The 18314-nt window shown below is 35.1% G+C and overlaps 1 protein-coding gene across 1 annotated transcript in view; it reads right to left on the bottom strand.

Moving 5' to 3' along the window:
- LOC139732741 (uncharacterized) overlaps positions 1-18314 on the bottom strand; it is a 55859-nt gene that overhangs the window by 1537 nt on the left and 36008 nt on the right. Inside the window, exons 5-10 of the mRNA XM_071643592.1 lie at positions 17970-18008; positions 11742-12055; positions 8681-8797; positions 7534-7724; positions 5859-6080; positions 4919-5087 (exon numbers count right to left, since the gene is read on the bottom strand). Of these exons, the coding sequence (XP_071499693.1) occupies positions 4919-5087; positions 5859-6080; positions 7534-7724; positions 8681-8797; positions 11742-12055; positions 17970-18008 (1052 nt within the window). The remainder of the gene's footprint in view (positions 1-4918; positions 5088-5858; positions 6081-7533; positions 7725-8680; positions 8798-11741; positions 12056-17969; positions 18009-18314) is intronic.

Here is an 18314-nt window from a genome sequence, read left to right as displayed (position 1 = left end):
TATTTTCAAATATCAAAATCACCTGAAAATTGTCTTTTCCGATTTTTTCAAAAAACCTCAATATCATCCCTGATATGTAATTCCGGAGGTAAATATCTAGGTCGGAATTATCCGTAATCGCCTCTAGAAAATCTTGGTACACGGGAATCCTGTTACATGTATAAGAGATCCTCAGTTCCGGACTGGCTCATTTACATTGTTATATCCGGACTCTCGTATCCGTACGCTTGGAATTGAAACTTTGCTAGTGAAGTTTTGAGAAAAATCGGACAGTCGATCTGTTCAAAGGTTATGAATTGTGAAAGTTTTGGTTAACTTGATTAATGAGCCGTCATCGCTGGAAGAGTACAGTAGCTGTTCGTGATGTCACAATAGAGCAACGATATGGATGTGAAGACAGTTCAACATAATTTTCATTTTAGATAGTAGTACCAGTAATATTGAAGAAGAAAAAAAAAAAAAAACTTGACTTAACCTCTTTCCGAATGCAGAGGAATTAACTACAGTATTACCCTGAACATGACTTGAGTCAGTAACAGAAGCAAGGAATGTGTCCTTTTCATTTCTCTATAACTAACATGGAAACATGCAAGTTATGCTCAGTCTGGGAAAATGTGAATTCCAATGTTTCTCGTTAATCATGTTACATGTAGTAGGGCCTACTTTAGCAATGATGGACAGATGATGTCACGGGCAGAATCTTGGTTTGGAAGGTTTTTTTTATTCTTAATATCTATAGCTGTATTTCTTGTTTTGTTTTGTTTTCTGTTTTTTTTTGTTTTTTTGGTGGGCGTATATATGAGAGTGAAAGAAAAGTAATACATTGTATATGAAACGTACATAGATATTTATTTGGCCAAATAGTTATGTTGAGCGTATCGTGAATCAACACAAGTCAACATGCATTGCCATTGCATATTTCCTTTAACCATAGTACTTTTAAGATTCATAACTTTTGAATGAATCGTCCAATTTTCATTAAAACTTCACTCAAATGTGCAGTACTGATCTTTGTACGTTATCATGCACTGAATCCACACAACCTTGTATCTTATTTGAGGTAAATTCGATTTTTTTTTTTGTCAATGCCTTTGAAGGAAATGGGTCACGTGCTTTTTCATTGACCTATTTATAGAAAAAAATGAAGTTTGTGACATTAACAAATTGCTGCATAGTTTCCCCATTTCGAGAGCGTGAAATCAACAAAAATAGGGGAAATGTTTTGCATGGATTAATGATATTATTTCTAATACATCAGTTTGCAACCGGTGTATCCACATGATTATGCATGCACCTTTCTCGTGAGGTTACCCAGTATAATTAGTTCACATTTTCACTCAGTCTGGGCGAAGTTCATTTTAGTCTGGTCATTTTTTTTTTTTAAATGTAGGCCCTATTTGTCACTTTGATTTAATAATAAGACCAGCTTCCAATAGTGCATGTATATGTAATAGACATGAATACATTTATGAAGTCACTCTCAGTCATTCTCATTGACAAGAATCATAAAAATAGACAGGTGAAAAGGTCCGATTAAAAACCTCGCGTTTTATTGAACATAATTATGCGTATAATTACATTTTCTGCCTTGTATATCTAGTGTAGTCTTATTTATTTATTTTTTTTTTGCTGTGTAAATTGAGCAAAACCTCCACATGTCTGAGTTCTTTTAGTTACTTTGATATGTACTGCTTTTATACGACATCCAATTTAAGGCTTCTCGAATAAATTCCCTCGTTTATTAACACAGTAATGCACAAAAATAATAATTCTGATGATCATCAAAATTGTAATGAAAATGAAATTAATGTTCATAATAATTACAATATTATTAGTAATGCCAATTAATTACAGATAGGTCAATATTACCCTCTTTTTAAAAGCAACATTTATACCAATGATATAAAATGTCACTTAATAAATTGTCGTTCCAGTTACAACGGCAAGTATTTTTTGATAATTATCGTGATATCAAAATAATGTATACATTTTATTGAATGAACCAGTACTGCTGCGAACAAGCGGGCTACAGAATATCGATTGGACAGTGACTGTCAGCACAAAAAGGACGTAATGACAAAGGAACAACACTCAATACATGGCACCAAAGTGCACACGTCGCTACACTCGGCCCAAATCATAAACGACTTGTTTGTGAGCAGTACGCCTATACATTATACGTCCATTGCTATTTTACAGCATATCATATCACACAGAAAGATTTCATTGGCAAACTTGGCATTACATGTATTCCACAAACTTCTTTTTTTTTTTTTAGTCTCGCAAACCTGCAAGTGCTACAAGATTGTATTCTTTTAACAATATATTCCGTATTTGTCTCCTTCTCTCTCTTTTCCTTTTGTTTTTTTGTTTGTTTGTTTGTTTTTGGTCACAGCGTGGAACAACAATCCATTTAAGTTAAACTTTTCGCAAGACGAGCGTTGATACTTGCCGACGACATTGTTATCGATATCAATGTCAGAACGATAGCAGGCGTCGATTCGAAATCAACTCTTGATCTTGTCGTGTCGTTTCACTCACATTTAAAACGTTACAAACTACTTTCATCGTGGATTACAATTAGCCCTAAATAGCTAGCTATATCAAACACAACCACGCAGCTTGGTCACAGGACGGAGCAGCAGTATCAACATGAAACGAAATTCTCAGATTATAATTCATTAACATTTAGCTTGTTGGATAGATTTCGATCGTTATACACCGCCTGCCTGTGCTAATATTTATATTCCCGTGATAAATTAATTGCATTCATAATGTCAATCTATAGTGCAGAGTGTAACAGTGTATGTATTCACAATATTGTTGCACAGTCCCCCTTCCACACAATAAAAAGTTGCATTTCCTAATCTACTTTCGTTCAATTTCAAAGTAAAAATAATATCTCCTCTTCCGGTCGATTTTGCCGATTATTGCCGATTGTTGTAAGCACCATAACTGAAACAGAATTTATCGCCAAGTTCAAGGGAACATCCACACGTTTCAGACCAACAGTATAGACCAATCTATACAGACATTACACACACTCTAGAGAGTTCCACGTGGTTTGAGAAATCTTGTGCGATTAAAAAGGTAGCTGTGTTGTTTCTCATTTTTAGACGAAAAGAAGAAAAGCCATGAAATCAAACACGCCAAGATATGATCAATAGTTTTCTCCTTTAAAATCAATGTGAATCACTGTAATACTGTATTACGAAAGAAAGTGGCCATGAAGCTGAAATGTCCATCTTTTACCATACACACTCAAAATGCTGTGTACAAAATTATGCTGTGTAAAGACGATTGTATACGTTTTTGTAGATTATAAATATTTTTTTTCTCAATTCATGGAACGTAAAAGGAATTTTATAATCCATGGAAGTCTGGGATTTTTTAATGTAATCACGTTTTTAAGCGTTAACTGAAGAAACATAGTTTTGTACGTAAGATTTTAAAATTTGCATAAATACATCAAGCGAATAATGCATCTTGAGCGTCACATGTACTTCTCTCCACTTTTCTTCATCTACACAGTCCCTCAAATTTTATTAATCAGGTGTTCATATATATATATATATATATATATATATATACAACCATATGCTTAATGTTTCTGTCGTGGAACTAATAATGGGATTCCACGTAAGTGGAACAAAAGTTGATATTTGGAAATGGTCCAACGTATGAGAGAGATACTATTGGGGAGGCGTACAATGTATAGGAAAGCAACGTGACCTGACATAAAAAAATCCACAAACACACGATGAATTGTAAGGCCCATGATTTACGATGCTTCACCCGTCATGAAAATAAGTTAGTAAATATATAAATAACTGACAAAATGCATGAATTGACAAACGTAGAAAAGAAAAGCACATCATCTGGCAACAAGGCAAATCGCAACTTTGGAGACTTGCAAGCATTTTTTCTTCGTAATTGTCGTTTTCACTGGTTACTTTATGGCAATTTCAGATAGCAGGTACAACAGATCTTGGTCAAGTAGACCAACACTTGAATATTTCTTTGATTTTTTTTTTTCTCGATGATTCAGGAGGGACCCTTATCGAAGGCTACAGTTCGTTATTCCGAATGTTCAAGATTCCGAAAAATGAAATAAGCTTGTTTCCAAAGACTTTAATTGTTACTCCGAAAATGAAACAAGGTTCGTTGTTCGGAAGGTTCGATGTTCCGAAGGTTCGTTAATACGAAATTTAAACTAGGTTTCTAAGCATGCACCTTCTTTTTTCTTCTTCCTTTTTTCTCCATTTTCGCATTAAACGAATCTTCGGTATAACGAATCTTTTATATATATATATATATATATATATATATATATATATATATATATATTAATGAAACTTTGGAATAATAAACCTCAGTTAGATAATATTCGTACCAGCAATCCTTCCGAATAAAGCCACAAATGTTCGGATTAACGAACATTCATTTTAGGAACAAGGAATTTCTGTGTTTCGGAATAGCAAATCTTCGATATAACGAACCTTATTTTATTTTCGAATAGATGAAGCGTCATCACAAGATATTTAACGAACATCACCCATCAAAGAAATCCAAGTACATCATCTTTCCATTCAGCCATTCAGAATATTGCAGACATCTAACAGGTGCCTATACCTTTTAGATTGACTTTTCCAGTCTGCTTCCATTATCATAAACCCATTAGATGATAATTAAACACACTGAACACATTTCCCTGTTACAGTACATACCATGACAATTGTGTCTTTCCTATACTACGTCTTTTGTGACGGACTTGTCTTTTGGGGCTCTCTTCTGTGTCGTCGTCATCCAAACAAAAGACGATGCGTTGCACGAGGAGTCCAATGATGAAGATTATGCTAGACGAGCACATAAGGCTGCCAATTATTATGAGCCAGACTCTATGGTCTTGTCTGCGAACCGCAATCGAGCAGCTCGCGGTTTCCTTTGAGTTCCACTCGTGCCTCCTCACATCCACGGATATATTGGTGTAGAGGGCGGATAGCTCAACGCTGGTATCCATCGGATAGCGGATAGCTGACAAACCGTCCAAGTGAATTCGAGAGACGGCTCTGTCGTTGAGACAAAACCTGTATTGGAAGGAAATTATATCAAACCAAGCAAAGCCTTTTAAACATGTGGTATATCAATGTACCCCTAATTCATTTCATTAAGTAGTGTAGTAATCAGCATTTTAACCTGACCTTTGAATTGACCCTTGACCTTTGATCTCATGACCCAAACTTTCCCAAGAGAATCATTGTCAGGCAAAACGTTACTAAATTTCATGAAAGTGTCTCGAGTTATTTCCGAGAAATGGAGAATATGTGAAATTTTGCAGCACTAATTACAACTCACCTTTGACCTTTGACCCCACGGCACAAATATTTTCCCTAGAGAATATTTATCTTGTAAGACATGCTCTATACGTTTCATGAATTATTACCTTCCGGCATTATTCATACATTGGGGAAATAGTGACATTTTAGAATTTGACTTTGACCTATGTCATCTCCTATTAGTCACGTGGGTTTAATTTTGAGATTTTATGCAGACGAAGCACAATATCTAAATGCAACAGAGCAGAATGCTTTAGAATTCCTTTCATGAATCTTTTCTCTTGAAGAACCAGACAAAAAGTTTTGCAAATCACCTTTCCTCATCGCGCTCATCAAATAGATTAAACTACAATGTACATGCGATGTTATTTGTTTGTTATTACTTTGTTAGTAGCTACGTCTGTTTGGAAGGCATGTGAATAATTTTTGTTTAAAAAAAAAAAAAAAGGTTTTTATGCATTATGATAATATAGTAAACCGGGCAATTCAAAATAAAATTAGTATTGCCAATACCATACTCACCGCTCTCTGCACAACTCCTTCTTGCCTTTCTTTTTATGCGGCAAATCCCGGTAGTAGCCTTCTGGCGATCGCGATACATTATATCGGTGATGCTTTAATCGCTTGGCGATATCGTCGTCCTCTCCGCCCCACCCCCAGTACATGTTAGAGTAGCCGTTAGTTCTATCCATCTGCTCCTTAGATATTCCGACCACGCCCCCAAAATCCACCAGAAACGGGTTGCTGATGGCGAGAAACAAGGACAAATATGTAAACGTGTCGTCATATTTCAATTATACCACGATAATCACTCCTATCAGAATGATGATTGAAATAAACAATCATACTGTGATATTATTATAATATGTTATAGCATTCATAATGGCTTCTGTCGCGGGTATGGTGGTATTATGGTAAATTGGTGGAATATGGTCAGTCCAATGACTTTCAGATTTACACTTTTTGGAAGGATTAAATTCACGTTTATTAATAAATGCGATTTTATTTCACACAATATTAAAGAAACGGATAATAAAGGACTTTGAAAGTCAGATCTCTAATATGGGCAACATGTCTACCCAGAATGTGTAATCTCCGACATCATTCTACTTTACTTCAGGAATTTTGTAAAAACTTCAGTTATATTTAGACAGGATATTCTTCTGTGAATGCATGCATTCACTGTGACATTCATTATTGCATTGTCACTCATCGTAAGGTGGACAGGATACATGCAGTTACTAGCGTGTTTGCTGATTCTTGTAGGTAACTTCTAATTCAAGCTATTAGGATCATGGAGCTATAACAATTCCAATCAATGTTAGGATCTAACAAGGTATTTTTCCCCATAGATTGTTTCAGTGACAGCCAAGCAATATTGACGGTCCCCTTTTCTCCAATTGAATATATCATCATTAGTTTGAAAATTACACACCCATAGCATGGAACCCTGGAGATAAAAAAAAGCAGATTTAACAGCACGGATACCCGTGAGGGGAGAAGATTTTATTTGCGTATATTGACATCACAAAACAAGGGTTGAAATGTTTAGTCATGTTAAAAGTGTAGTGTATCAATACTGAATTCATTAATAATAACAGCGGGAATAACATTATTCGTGGACACAAAACATTCTCCTTCTGCGAACTTTATGTGGTGCGGAAGAAACATCTCTTTCTCTCTCTTTTATAGGTCTAGATTGATTATGATAATGCTAAAAGGCTTTTGTAGTTCTCGCTTTATAAGCCAAACAAACACAACTATCCTTTTTCACAGTAGAGAAAGCGAAAGCAAACGTTTTCGAAGCATACAATAAGGAGCTTTAGATTTTAGACCCGCGGACGTTCAATAGGAAAAAGCATGATCTGAGCGTGCGCAGTATAATGACCCGCGCTACTGCGCACGCTCAGATCATGTGGTTTTTTTTTTCCTTTGAACGTCCGCGCGTCTAAAATCTAAAGCTCCCTAATGTTCTGCGATACAGCACGAACATAAATGTTTTAACTGACTAGAGCAGCTATCCCACCATCGCCCGTTGCTAGGGTGCAAGCGTCTGCACCATCCGTTGCTTAGAAACACCCAACATTCATTAGCTGTTACTTTGAAAATATCTAGCAAAGGATGAAGAGTAATTCTGCTAGGTTTCCACCACCTTCACGATAACTCACGCGTGAAAAAAAAATGTTTTATCGTATACCTGAATTCGAATTCTTCCAAATGGGTAGCATAATGCTTGGGAAACCCGTCACACCCGTAGTAGTTGGTGATGTTCATCGGAACGTAGTCGACGTCGTGGAAAATGTAACAATCCCATTCCGTCCCCTCATGCTTTGCGAGTTGATAACCGATGTTCCGCATGAGGCCGCGGTTCATAACCTCAGAGAAACCCTGCGTGTTATTGAAACGAGAACGGGAAGTTGTGATGCTGGTAATTACGATCGCATTATATCAAATCACAACAAGCGTATGATAATAATTAATACATCACTTTTCTCCCACGCCCTGTGCATCAACTTTGTTTGAACAGTTTACTGGTTTAACAGTTACATGAGTCATTACCTATTGTTATATACTTTTTTTTGTCTTTCTTTAATTTTCAGTAAATATTCTCGTTCAATATTGGCCAAAGTTTCACAGCTTCATTTATATCCGTGCAAACCATGCAATACACGCACTCTCGGGCACACACGCACACACACACACACACACACACACACACACTCTTACACGTACACACACATCCTGGTTGCATGCGTGATATCACCCTGATGTCTGGCTCCGACATTATCCAAATATTTTTATAAGTTCTTGATATCATATATGCTTCCTCATTGAGACACTTTTTTAATCTCGTCATAATTTGATTGACTAATCAGTTTTGCATAGAAGGACATACAAATTTAGGACACTATAACATTTACATTATATATTTATGATTATGCACAATTTGAATGACTGATTATTGCAAGTCGGCGTAAAAGTCATACAGATTTAGGACAATAAAACATTTATATGGCAATATATGCATGTATGTAGCTGTATATATATATATATATATATATATATATATATATATGTTTATTTATTATGTTTATCAAGTAGACAACTTGATGACTTCTAGTAATGAGTTCGGCGTTAGAGAAATACAAATTTAGGAATTGTAGCATTTTACAATAAAATACTAATAGCTAACCCTCATTTCACTTCCTATTCTAGTCCAATTGACATCTTGATAATGTCGCGTGTGGATTTACATAAAAACACATACAAAGAGAAAGACTGCATATTGGATCACGACTTTAGATCACGTACATGATAGTAATGATAGTCATGACAGAATTTACCTGCTCGGCGACAAATATTCCAAACTCGAGTTTTTGGTGTAGCAGGAAAGGGACTAGATTGCGCAGTAGGATGTGCAGACTCTCAAAACGTTGACGAAAAGGAATGATGATCGCCACCTGGACAAAATTTCACACAACGACTTAGTCATTATACCACAAATGAATTTGTTTACATAACAAGAAAAAGTCGCAAAATCTCAAAAGGTTGTAACCCTATAGTGTATGAATAAAATCTTTCAGGAGTCTACAACTTTAAGTAAGGGTTTCCCAAATATATAGCCTGATACATTTCAAATCGAGCGGTTACTATTAACATCAAGAGTTCGAGGGCTGGAATATAATCTTTCATTCATGGTAATGACGAAAAATGAAACTTTCATAAGTTTATTTGCCCTTACTAAGTTTTCAGTTCTCTGATAAATTTTTAGGGGCAAAAATGTTATGTGCAAACCGTCAGGTGTAAGAATGTCAGAGGTGAAAATATCAAATAAAAACCATCAGATGTGTAAATGTCAAATACAAGACTATAATGTAATATTGTCATGGTTAAGAATGTCAAAGAAATGTCAGAGATGACGTTATAAGGTGCAAAACTTTATAGGTAGAAATGTCAGAGATGAGAGATGTGATATTTAAAAAAAAAATCATATGATGCAGGTAAAAATGACATAAGTATACTGTTAGAGGTAAATGGGCTGGAGGTTTAATATGGGGGGATTACACAGGCTGAAATATCAGAGTAAAATAACGCGGATTTGTTCGTGTATAACGCTGCTCGAGTGTAGACTAAGGCAGCGCGACTGCAAATATAATGCCGTTCAAACACAACTGAAACCATGCACAGTGTATACGAGGAAGTCATATTATTTTATAATCATGTGCCGACGCATAGACTTTCGTTACTATGCATCTACATTTCATCCCCTCATCTGCATTATTTGGATTCCTTTAGCACCAGAAGTGTCGCATTTCATAGAATATTTCCTACTTCAACCTCTAACGGAAGGACGGAAAGAGACGATGATAATCATACGGGTTCATAAACAGCAGCGAACTTGTTAGAAATGAAAGAAAAACAACCACATATCCGGCGAAGCCCGCATACTATAACCAGACGCCTGAATGTATCCATATGCGTGTGGTTACTTTTTTTTTCTTGGCTTATCAATGAGCAAAAATTTTCGGTATCATGATCATTGCTATACCATCATATTGTCACTTTCGATTTCATTTTCTAGAAATGAATGAGAAATTACGACACTTCATCCGGTATGCGGAGGCTATACACACAAAATAATCAGATACCTCTATCTAAATGTGTGGACTTTTTTTCTTGGCCTATCAATGAGCAAAAACATAATGTGATTTTTATGATCACGTTTTGTTAAAGATACAGTCATGTTCTCTCTAAAAAAAATCGAGTGAAAATATTTACTCTTAAAGGAGTGAATTAAAAAAGAGTGAATTTAGAGTGAAATTGGAGTGAATTTTGAGTGAAAATGTTCATATTCACTCGTTTTAGAGTGACCTCAGGGATCACTCCAAAATCTTCGAGTGATCCTTGAGGTCACTCCAAAATGAGTGAAAATGAACAGTTTCACTCAAAATTCACTCCAATTTCACTCTAGTTTCACTCTTTTTTGAATTCACTCTTTTAAGAGTGAATATTTTCACTCGATTTATTTAGAGAGTTCAATGCCACCTGAAAATAATGTAGGCAATGTTCATGCACTTTACTGTAAACAACCTTTCGAGATTTTTAAATTGAAAATGCTCTTTGATGTATTCTCGAAATGAATGTTCTCACGGCACGAATTTTACCAGATTACCTATATAGTATATTCATTTGCATCTAAATTGAGGCAACATTACTATTTCATACGGACAAGCATTTCTGACACGAACTTTGTCCCTTGTAAATAACATGCCACAATCGGCGAGGATACTAACGCAGCCTGGACTCTGTGAGATAAAAAAAATTGATGTCGAGAAATGGTACAATTAAGAGCTGCACGCGTTGCGACATCGAACGAATCTATCATTTCGCTTTTCCCTTTTTTCCCTATTTCCCTTTTTCGTTGACGTTTCTTTCACTTTTCTTCAATGTGAAAACCATCACCCTGCTTAGATTTGCAGTTCTATGGCCTTCGTATACATTCGTGCCTTGTTTTACACCTCCTGTTCTGTTTTTTAAGGCGTACGGTACTAAAATGGTTTCAATATGATAAAGTACAAAATCATAAACTTTTTCCACTTAAGAAAGCTTTCTATTTTGATACTGTATCTCCTGTAGAAAAACAAACAATTTCTAACATATTTCAAGGATTTGTATGCAATATAATGTGAACTGTCATGTCACGTGACCAACCCACTGATACTGATTGATTGATTGATTGATTGATTGATTGATTGATTGATTGATTGATTGATTGATTGATTGATTGATTGATTGATGGATGGATGGATGGATGGATGGATGGAACGATGGATAGATGGATGACGTAAAAGCACGGAGTCGAGATCGGGTTCAGCGTCTGCTTGCGATTCACTGCAGTAGTTTTTGGAGAGCCGGCCGCCACTGGTCTCGAAACCGAACGTACCATCTTTGCTGGAGAGACTGCATAATTAACTACCCACAAACTCATTAGTTAACAGGTTCCACCTTGCCCTATCCTCTTTGCCCCAACCATGTAAAGTTCATCTTCAACTTCATTAATTATTGGTTCAGATGCAATTTCCACGGAAACAGACATTATCCATGAAAACACCGTGAATTGCACGAATCAGATACGATGCAGCCCCCCTATAACCTTGAGAGTTCTAAAAGCTGCATGAGCTTATAGTAATAGTTCCGTGGTCCTCTTTACCCCGGATTTCCCTACCATGCAGCGCAGATAGGAAATCGAATTAGATTGATTTGAATTTAGCAACATCCTGATGTTATTGTAAGCTATACCTATGTTGATTAGAAAAAAAAAGAAGAAACAAACTTATCCATAACTTAGACAAACCGACCACCAAAAAACACAAAGATAATCTCACCGACATGCAAGCACTATACCTTCCATTTCGGTTTACAGGAAATGGGTATCCAGTGACCACCAGGTAAGTAAAGATGGGTGCCCACTTCCATGCTCAAACTGCTCTCGGCCGCTCCTATCCTCTCCGACTTCTTCTTTTCGGCTTCATTCGTCTCCTCGGCTTCGTCCGGTTCGAGGTCGTCGCTAGCCAGCGATCGCTTCCGGGTCAAGATCTCCCTCACGACGTGATTGGCCTCCTCGGTGAGACGGCGCACCCTCTCGGTGAGATTTTTGAAGACGGTTTTCTCGGAATACGCGAGATTAGAGTACGAGATGTTTGCAACGTACTTGATTCCTGGAAGGAAGAGAATGAAAAAACAAAAACAAAAACAGGTGCAAGATAAAAGCACTGATAAGAACGTTACACACCACCACATGACGCTCAAGCACATACGACTCCTTTTTTTCCTCCTTCAATTTCTTCTTCTCCTTTCTTTAATTCCTTTTCCTTTGAATTCCTCCTTGTTTCGTCTGATTACAACATTCATCGCACACGTTAGGATTATCTTTGATTATAGATATAATATACTTAATAATAATGTATGAAATATTCTGATGTTCTTCATTCTTTAATATATAAAAGAAATAAAATTACTTATTTATTTATGCATCCAATAATGTACGAATAACGCTTTTCCTGAGACTATGGAATGATCTGTTGTTGTTGTTTCTTATCACCTTTTGTAAGTCTGGCATTCAGTTCGCATACAGCTGTTACCCCGTCTGCCCCTGCGAGGGTTATCATTATCATCATTATAGCACGTTCATGTTTACTCATTTCAGCAGTGTTGTCCGACATGCGTAATGTCAGCAAATTAACGTGAACCTGTTCCACTCACGTATTGGTATTCACATAATATAAGACACATTTAATGATATATAGGTACATGTGTATCCCAATTTGAATTCAACTTGTCGTTATACTCATAATGTTTTCAGTGGTATTCTTTTTCACAATGTCCAATGTCCAATCGAGGGCAGTCACCTCAGCTACTTACCAGTCCTTCAGATTAGCTACAATTTCAATCTACATTCTGATCCGACCAGTCCTGTATACCCCCGTGTATATCCCTGTGTATATTATACTCCTCCTTGTTTTGTAACAGTGCACGTGGACTGTTTTCACATTTTTCCCCTCATTTTTCTGCCTGTCATGTAACATGACGCATTTGTTTTCTCTCTTATGCTGTAAGTCAATGCCGGGTGTAACTTGACGGTCGTTAGCCTGCCTCGGTTGCACGAAAATTCAACCACCCAGTAAAAACTGAATTGTATGTGTGCTTAAACAGCCTTAGCATTTTTCTTGCTGATTTTTTTTAACACATGCCTATGAAATACTTGTCTGTCCCACCTTCGCCTTCTTCACCCTCCTCATCAAAACACTCTGTTTGTTTGATTATTTTTTGCTCCTTTTACACGCGAGTGCGTTTAATTCCACTATTTTTCCCATCTTGTCAATCATTACAAATTAAACTGTAGTTTTTGTACACATGCAATCAGTCCGTTGAACACCGGGAGGGGGTAGAATCGGGAGCGAGGGTGAGATATACAGAATGAATTTACAGATGGTTTTTTTTGTCATCCTACAAATCAATAATTTTTTTAGACAATATTCATAACTATTTCCTACAAACAGCAAATCTGTTCAAATTCGGGAGCTATTTCTATGTCCGTTTACATGCTTTGTACTGGTCCAGTCAAAGTTCTCCTACAGACTCTGACTGATTGTGTGTACGCTTTCTACCTATATTGTTTATGTAATTTATGTTCTTTTCCTATGCTGTTTATGTATTTTATGTTTTTGTTTATGTTGCCAGAAATCTATCTCCATGTGAATTTGCCTACTCGCTGTACTATCCGTGAACCCGGGGCTGTTAGTGCTTCCCTTGTGCCATTATATTTCATTCCTTTACAAACTCGTCAGTTGACATGCCTTCATATACTTTATGACTCTCCTTATGGCTAATCGACTCAATGCAGCATTTGATTCCCTTGATGATGATGAACTCTTTGATTTGTTTAGACGCTTCCCTTCGGAATTAAGTCGTACTCAGTTACATTCGTCTGCTTTTTTTGATAATTTTATTGCCAACAATGTTAACGCAGCTTCAAAAGATTTATATAATGCTTTTGATTTTGAACATGACTTAACTCCAACTCCTTCTAAGTATGTCACTGTTGATCAATTCAAAGATTTTACAAAGAGTTTTTCACAATGCACTTTTTCTATGTTACATCTGAATATAAGGAGTATTAATAAACATTTTGATGAATTACAGATATTATTAGATAACCAAAATAAACATCAAATTTCAGTGATAGGCTTATCTGAAACATGGTTATCATCTGATGATAATTTGCCGTATGCATTAAATGGTTATGATTTTATTGTTAATAACAGAGGGAACAGGACGGGTGGTGGAGTTGCGTTATATTTATCTCAAAAATTTGAATATGGTGTTTGTGATGAATTCAATATTATGAATGATATTTTAGAGTCCCTGTTTGTGGAAATAATCATTCCGCAAAGTAAAAATAATATTATTATGATTGGTATTGTTTATAGACCCCCAAGTTCAAGTCCTAAAGATTTTCTGGATTGTATATCAAACTTATTAAAAAAACCCCATTTTATTAATAAAAATATTTTCATAATGGGTGATTTTAACATTGATTTGGTTAAGAATGATGATAATACATCTCAAGTATTTCTTGAAATGTTTTTGTCAGCTTCTTTTTGCCATTAATTTCGAAGCCAACTCGTGTTACAAATCATTCCGCCACCCTCCTTGATAATATTTTTACTAATTCCGTGCAGATTTTAAATTCTTCCATAATTTTATCTGATATTACTGATCATTTCCCCATTATAGCATGTTTTGACCTTAAACATTGTGTTGATAAGTTTCATTCTTTTTCATCCAGACGTAGAGCTACACCAGAAAATTTGGCTAGTCTTGGTGCTAACCTAGACAGGGCTGATTGGTCTAGTGTTTATGATAATGATGATATAAAAGTATCGTTTGAGAATTTTTCAGGGATAATTAATAGATATTTAGATGAATATATTCCCAGATTAAAAGAAAAGTCAGTTAATTATAAAACGTCCCCCAAATTACCATGGATTACAAAATCTCTTCTTCGTTCAATAAATAGGAAAAATAGGTTATATTATAAATTCAAAATGAAAAAAACTGAGAAGTTAAAATATAGATACACTTCGTATAAAAATATTTTAACGAAGATTATACGGTTGGAAAAGAGAAAATATTATATGATTCAGTTAGAAAAATATAAACATGATATGAAAAATACATGGAAGGTGTTGAAGCAGGCTATGAATATATCAAAAAAGAAATCAGAAATTGTAAAAATAAGACATGATAATAAAGTTTTTGAAGATCCTAATGATATAGTCAATATTTTTAACTCTTATTTTTCAATGATTGGAGAGAATTTGGCAGAAAAAATACCGCAGTCAAATATACATTTTTCTGAATTTTTAGGTCAATCCAATTCCAGTTCTATTTTTTTTTGTTCCAACAACAAAATATGAAATAATAGATATTGTTACCGCAATGAATAACAAGCGAAGTGCCGGTTATGACGATATCAGTAATTTTATTTTAAAGGGAATTATATCTTCAATTGCTGACCCACTTTCATATATTTTCAATAAATCCTTATCAAGTGGTGTTTTTCCTGATTTTATGAAAATAGCTAAGGTTTTCCCTTTATTTAAAAAAGGAGATGATTCTGACATATGTAATTATAGACCTATTTCTTTGCTTTCATCTTTATCTAAAATATTGGAAAAATTGATATTTACAAGAACAATTAATTTTTTGAATTTGCATAATGTTTTTACAAATTCTCAATTTGGGTTCCGTCAGAAACATAGCACCATTCATGCTCTTTTAAAGTTTATTGACCACGCTGCGCACACTATTGATAATCATTCTCATCTTATTGGTATCTTCCTGGACTTCTCCAAGGCCTTCGATACAATTAATCATGAAATATTACTTTATAAACTGTCTCATTATGGAATACGCGGGAAGGCCTTGGAGTGGTTCAGGAGTTACCTACAAAACCGAAAACAATATGTATCTCTGAACGAGTACAGCTCGAGTTTAGAATTCATTAAATGTGGCGTCCCACAGGGTAGTTTATTAGGACCTTTACTTTTTATCATTTATATTAATGACTTTTGTAGATCATCTGACATACTCTCATTTATACTTTTTGCTGACGATTCAAATATTTTCTTTTCTCACCAAAATCCAGATACTCTTGTACGCATAGTTAATTCCGAATTGAAAAAAGTAACTCAGTGGATAAGAGCTAATAAATTATCTCTTAATCTTCAGAAAACTAAGTATATGTTTTTTAGTAATTCTTTAGAAGATTTAGACACAGGTATTGTTCTTGATAACACTTTGTTAGAACGAGTTCCTCATATAAAATTCCTTGGTATCACAGTGGATGATAAACTTTCGTGGAGGCCGCATATTACTAACATTAGTACAATAATTTCACGCAATATTGGTATTATTAATAGACTCAAGTTTCATATTCCATTGTCCTCTTTGTTGACGTTGTATTTTTCTCTAATTTTACCTTATCTTAATTACGGACTCCTAGCGTGGGGTAGTGCCCATCAAAACTTACTAGATAAATTACTTTTGTTACAAAAAAAGGTTATTCGTATTATTTGTGGCGTCCCACCACGTTCCCATACAGAGCCATTATTTATTAAACATGAGATTTTGAAAATTAAAGATTTGTATTTTTTTCAACTTGGTCAGTTTATGTTTAATTACAATGTAAATGCACTTCCCAGTATTTTTAATTCAATGTTCCCACGGAACCAGTCTTTTCATGATTATCCCACTAGACAATCTAATGAGTTTCATTTACCCCTCCTGAGAACTTTATTGGCTCAGAATACATTTATATACACTGGTCCTAGATTTTGGAACTCACTGAGCTGTGAAATAAAAAATTCCCCATCTTTGTATTCTTTTAAGCGCAAGTTGAAACTTTTTTTATTAAATCCTCCCTGACATGTTTTTTTTTTCCATTAACAGCTATAGTTTTTGTTAACCTCAGAGTTCATCATCCACCCACCAATCATTCAAACACTGAATTTATTATTACGTAAAGAAGTAGCCATTACAATCCTTGCTCAGCTGCATGCAGCACCAACTCTATGAAGCACATTCTCTACCATCCTCTGTTCCATTTCCCTTATTCAGCGTGTAGGTATTCTCTCATTCTCTCTTTTCTTCTTTCTTTCCTTCCATACTTTTCATCTATTCTGGCAAGTTGTGTCATGTTGTTGCGTTTCTTCTGTTTTGTCCCGTCCTGTCGTATATTATATTCGTCACAAGTGTTTGTAAATAAGTAATTTATAGGTTTTATGAGTGGTTCACAATCTACAAGCTTTGCTTTTTAGTGAACCTCTCTATTCTTTCTTCCTTTTTTTTTTTCAACTGAAGCATGACTTTGTATTATTTTTTTTTTGCCAGTATGCGCTCCTATGTTTATTGATACCATTTATTAATTAAGACAAATGTTCTTTGTTTATGATGTAAAACCTGATTTATCTTGTGTTATGTTTTTGTTGAAAAAGAAAAAAGAAGAAGAATGAAAATAAATGAATTGAATTGAATTGAATTGAATTGAACTTCTCTTCATATGGGTTTCACCACAGCTTTAAACACAAATTCCAGTACAAGGAAGTCACTCGAGGAAATCTAGTGCCATATCAAAAATTAAAATACGACATGACAGTTGTATATCCACATTGATTGCTTATCTCTCCAAACGACGAAGCAAAAGATGTGGTGCTAAACATTTGAAATGGGAAGTAGCCCTATTTGTATTTTTTTTTTAAAGAATGAGGTGCATTACACATAAAACTAGAAAGACTTCATCTACGCGTGCGTGACCATTAGACCTCATATTATCTTGGTGTATACACACACACACACTCACGCACACACACATACACGTGTGTGTGTGTGTGTGTGTAAGTGTGTGTTTGTGTTTGTATAAATATGTAATCATTATTATATGTATACTGCTGAATACACTATACATAATAGGTATAATATAGTATAAAGTATACTGATTAGAATGTCTTCCTTATTGTTTCAATGTGCTTATATATATACGAAAGAAAAATGCATGGAATGTCAACTTACTCTTTTGCAGCGATGGAGTAGGTAGTTCGCATAGATGAGCTGATATATAGAAAGACAAAAAAAAAAGAAAAGAAAAGAAATGACCATCAGTGCCTTCAATGTTTTTACAAGCTGTTTAGAAAATATGAATGGGAAGACTATGAAAACAAGACCATGTCACAATAATGCAATAAACAAGATATAAAGAACACAATTTTATATCTATTTCAATTAAAGCATATTCTGTCAATATACACTGTATTACTGACATGATAATTAAGAGTACATGTATCATTATAACCACTGCCTTCTGAAAGAGGTAAATCAAGGGTCTATTCATCATGCTTGAAATATGGAACTTTATGA

This window comes from Diadema antillarum, unplaced genomic scaffold, assembly GCF_040938485.1.
Source record: "Diadema antillarum isolate AM-2024a unplaced genomic scaffold, OU_Dant_1.0 seq00000445_RagTag, whole genome shotgun sequence".
Classification (NCBI taxonomy): domain Eukaryota; kingdom Metazoa; phylum Echinodermata; class Echinoidea; order Diadematoida; family Diadematidae; genus Diadema; species Diadema antillarum.
Note: the sequence above shows the minus strand (reverse complement) of the source record. Positions and strands in the feature narration are given on the sequence as shown.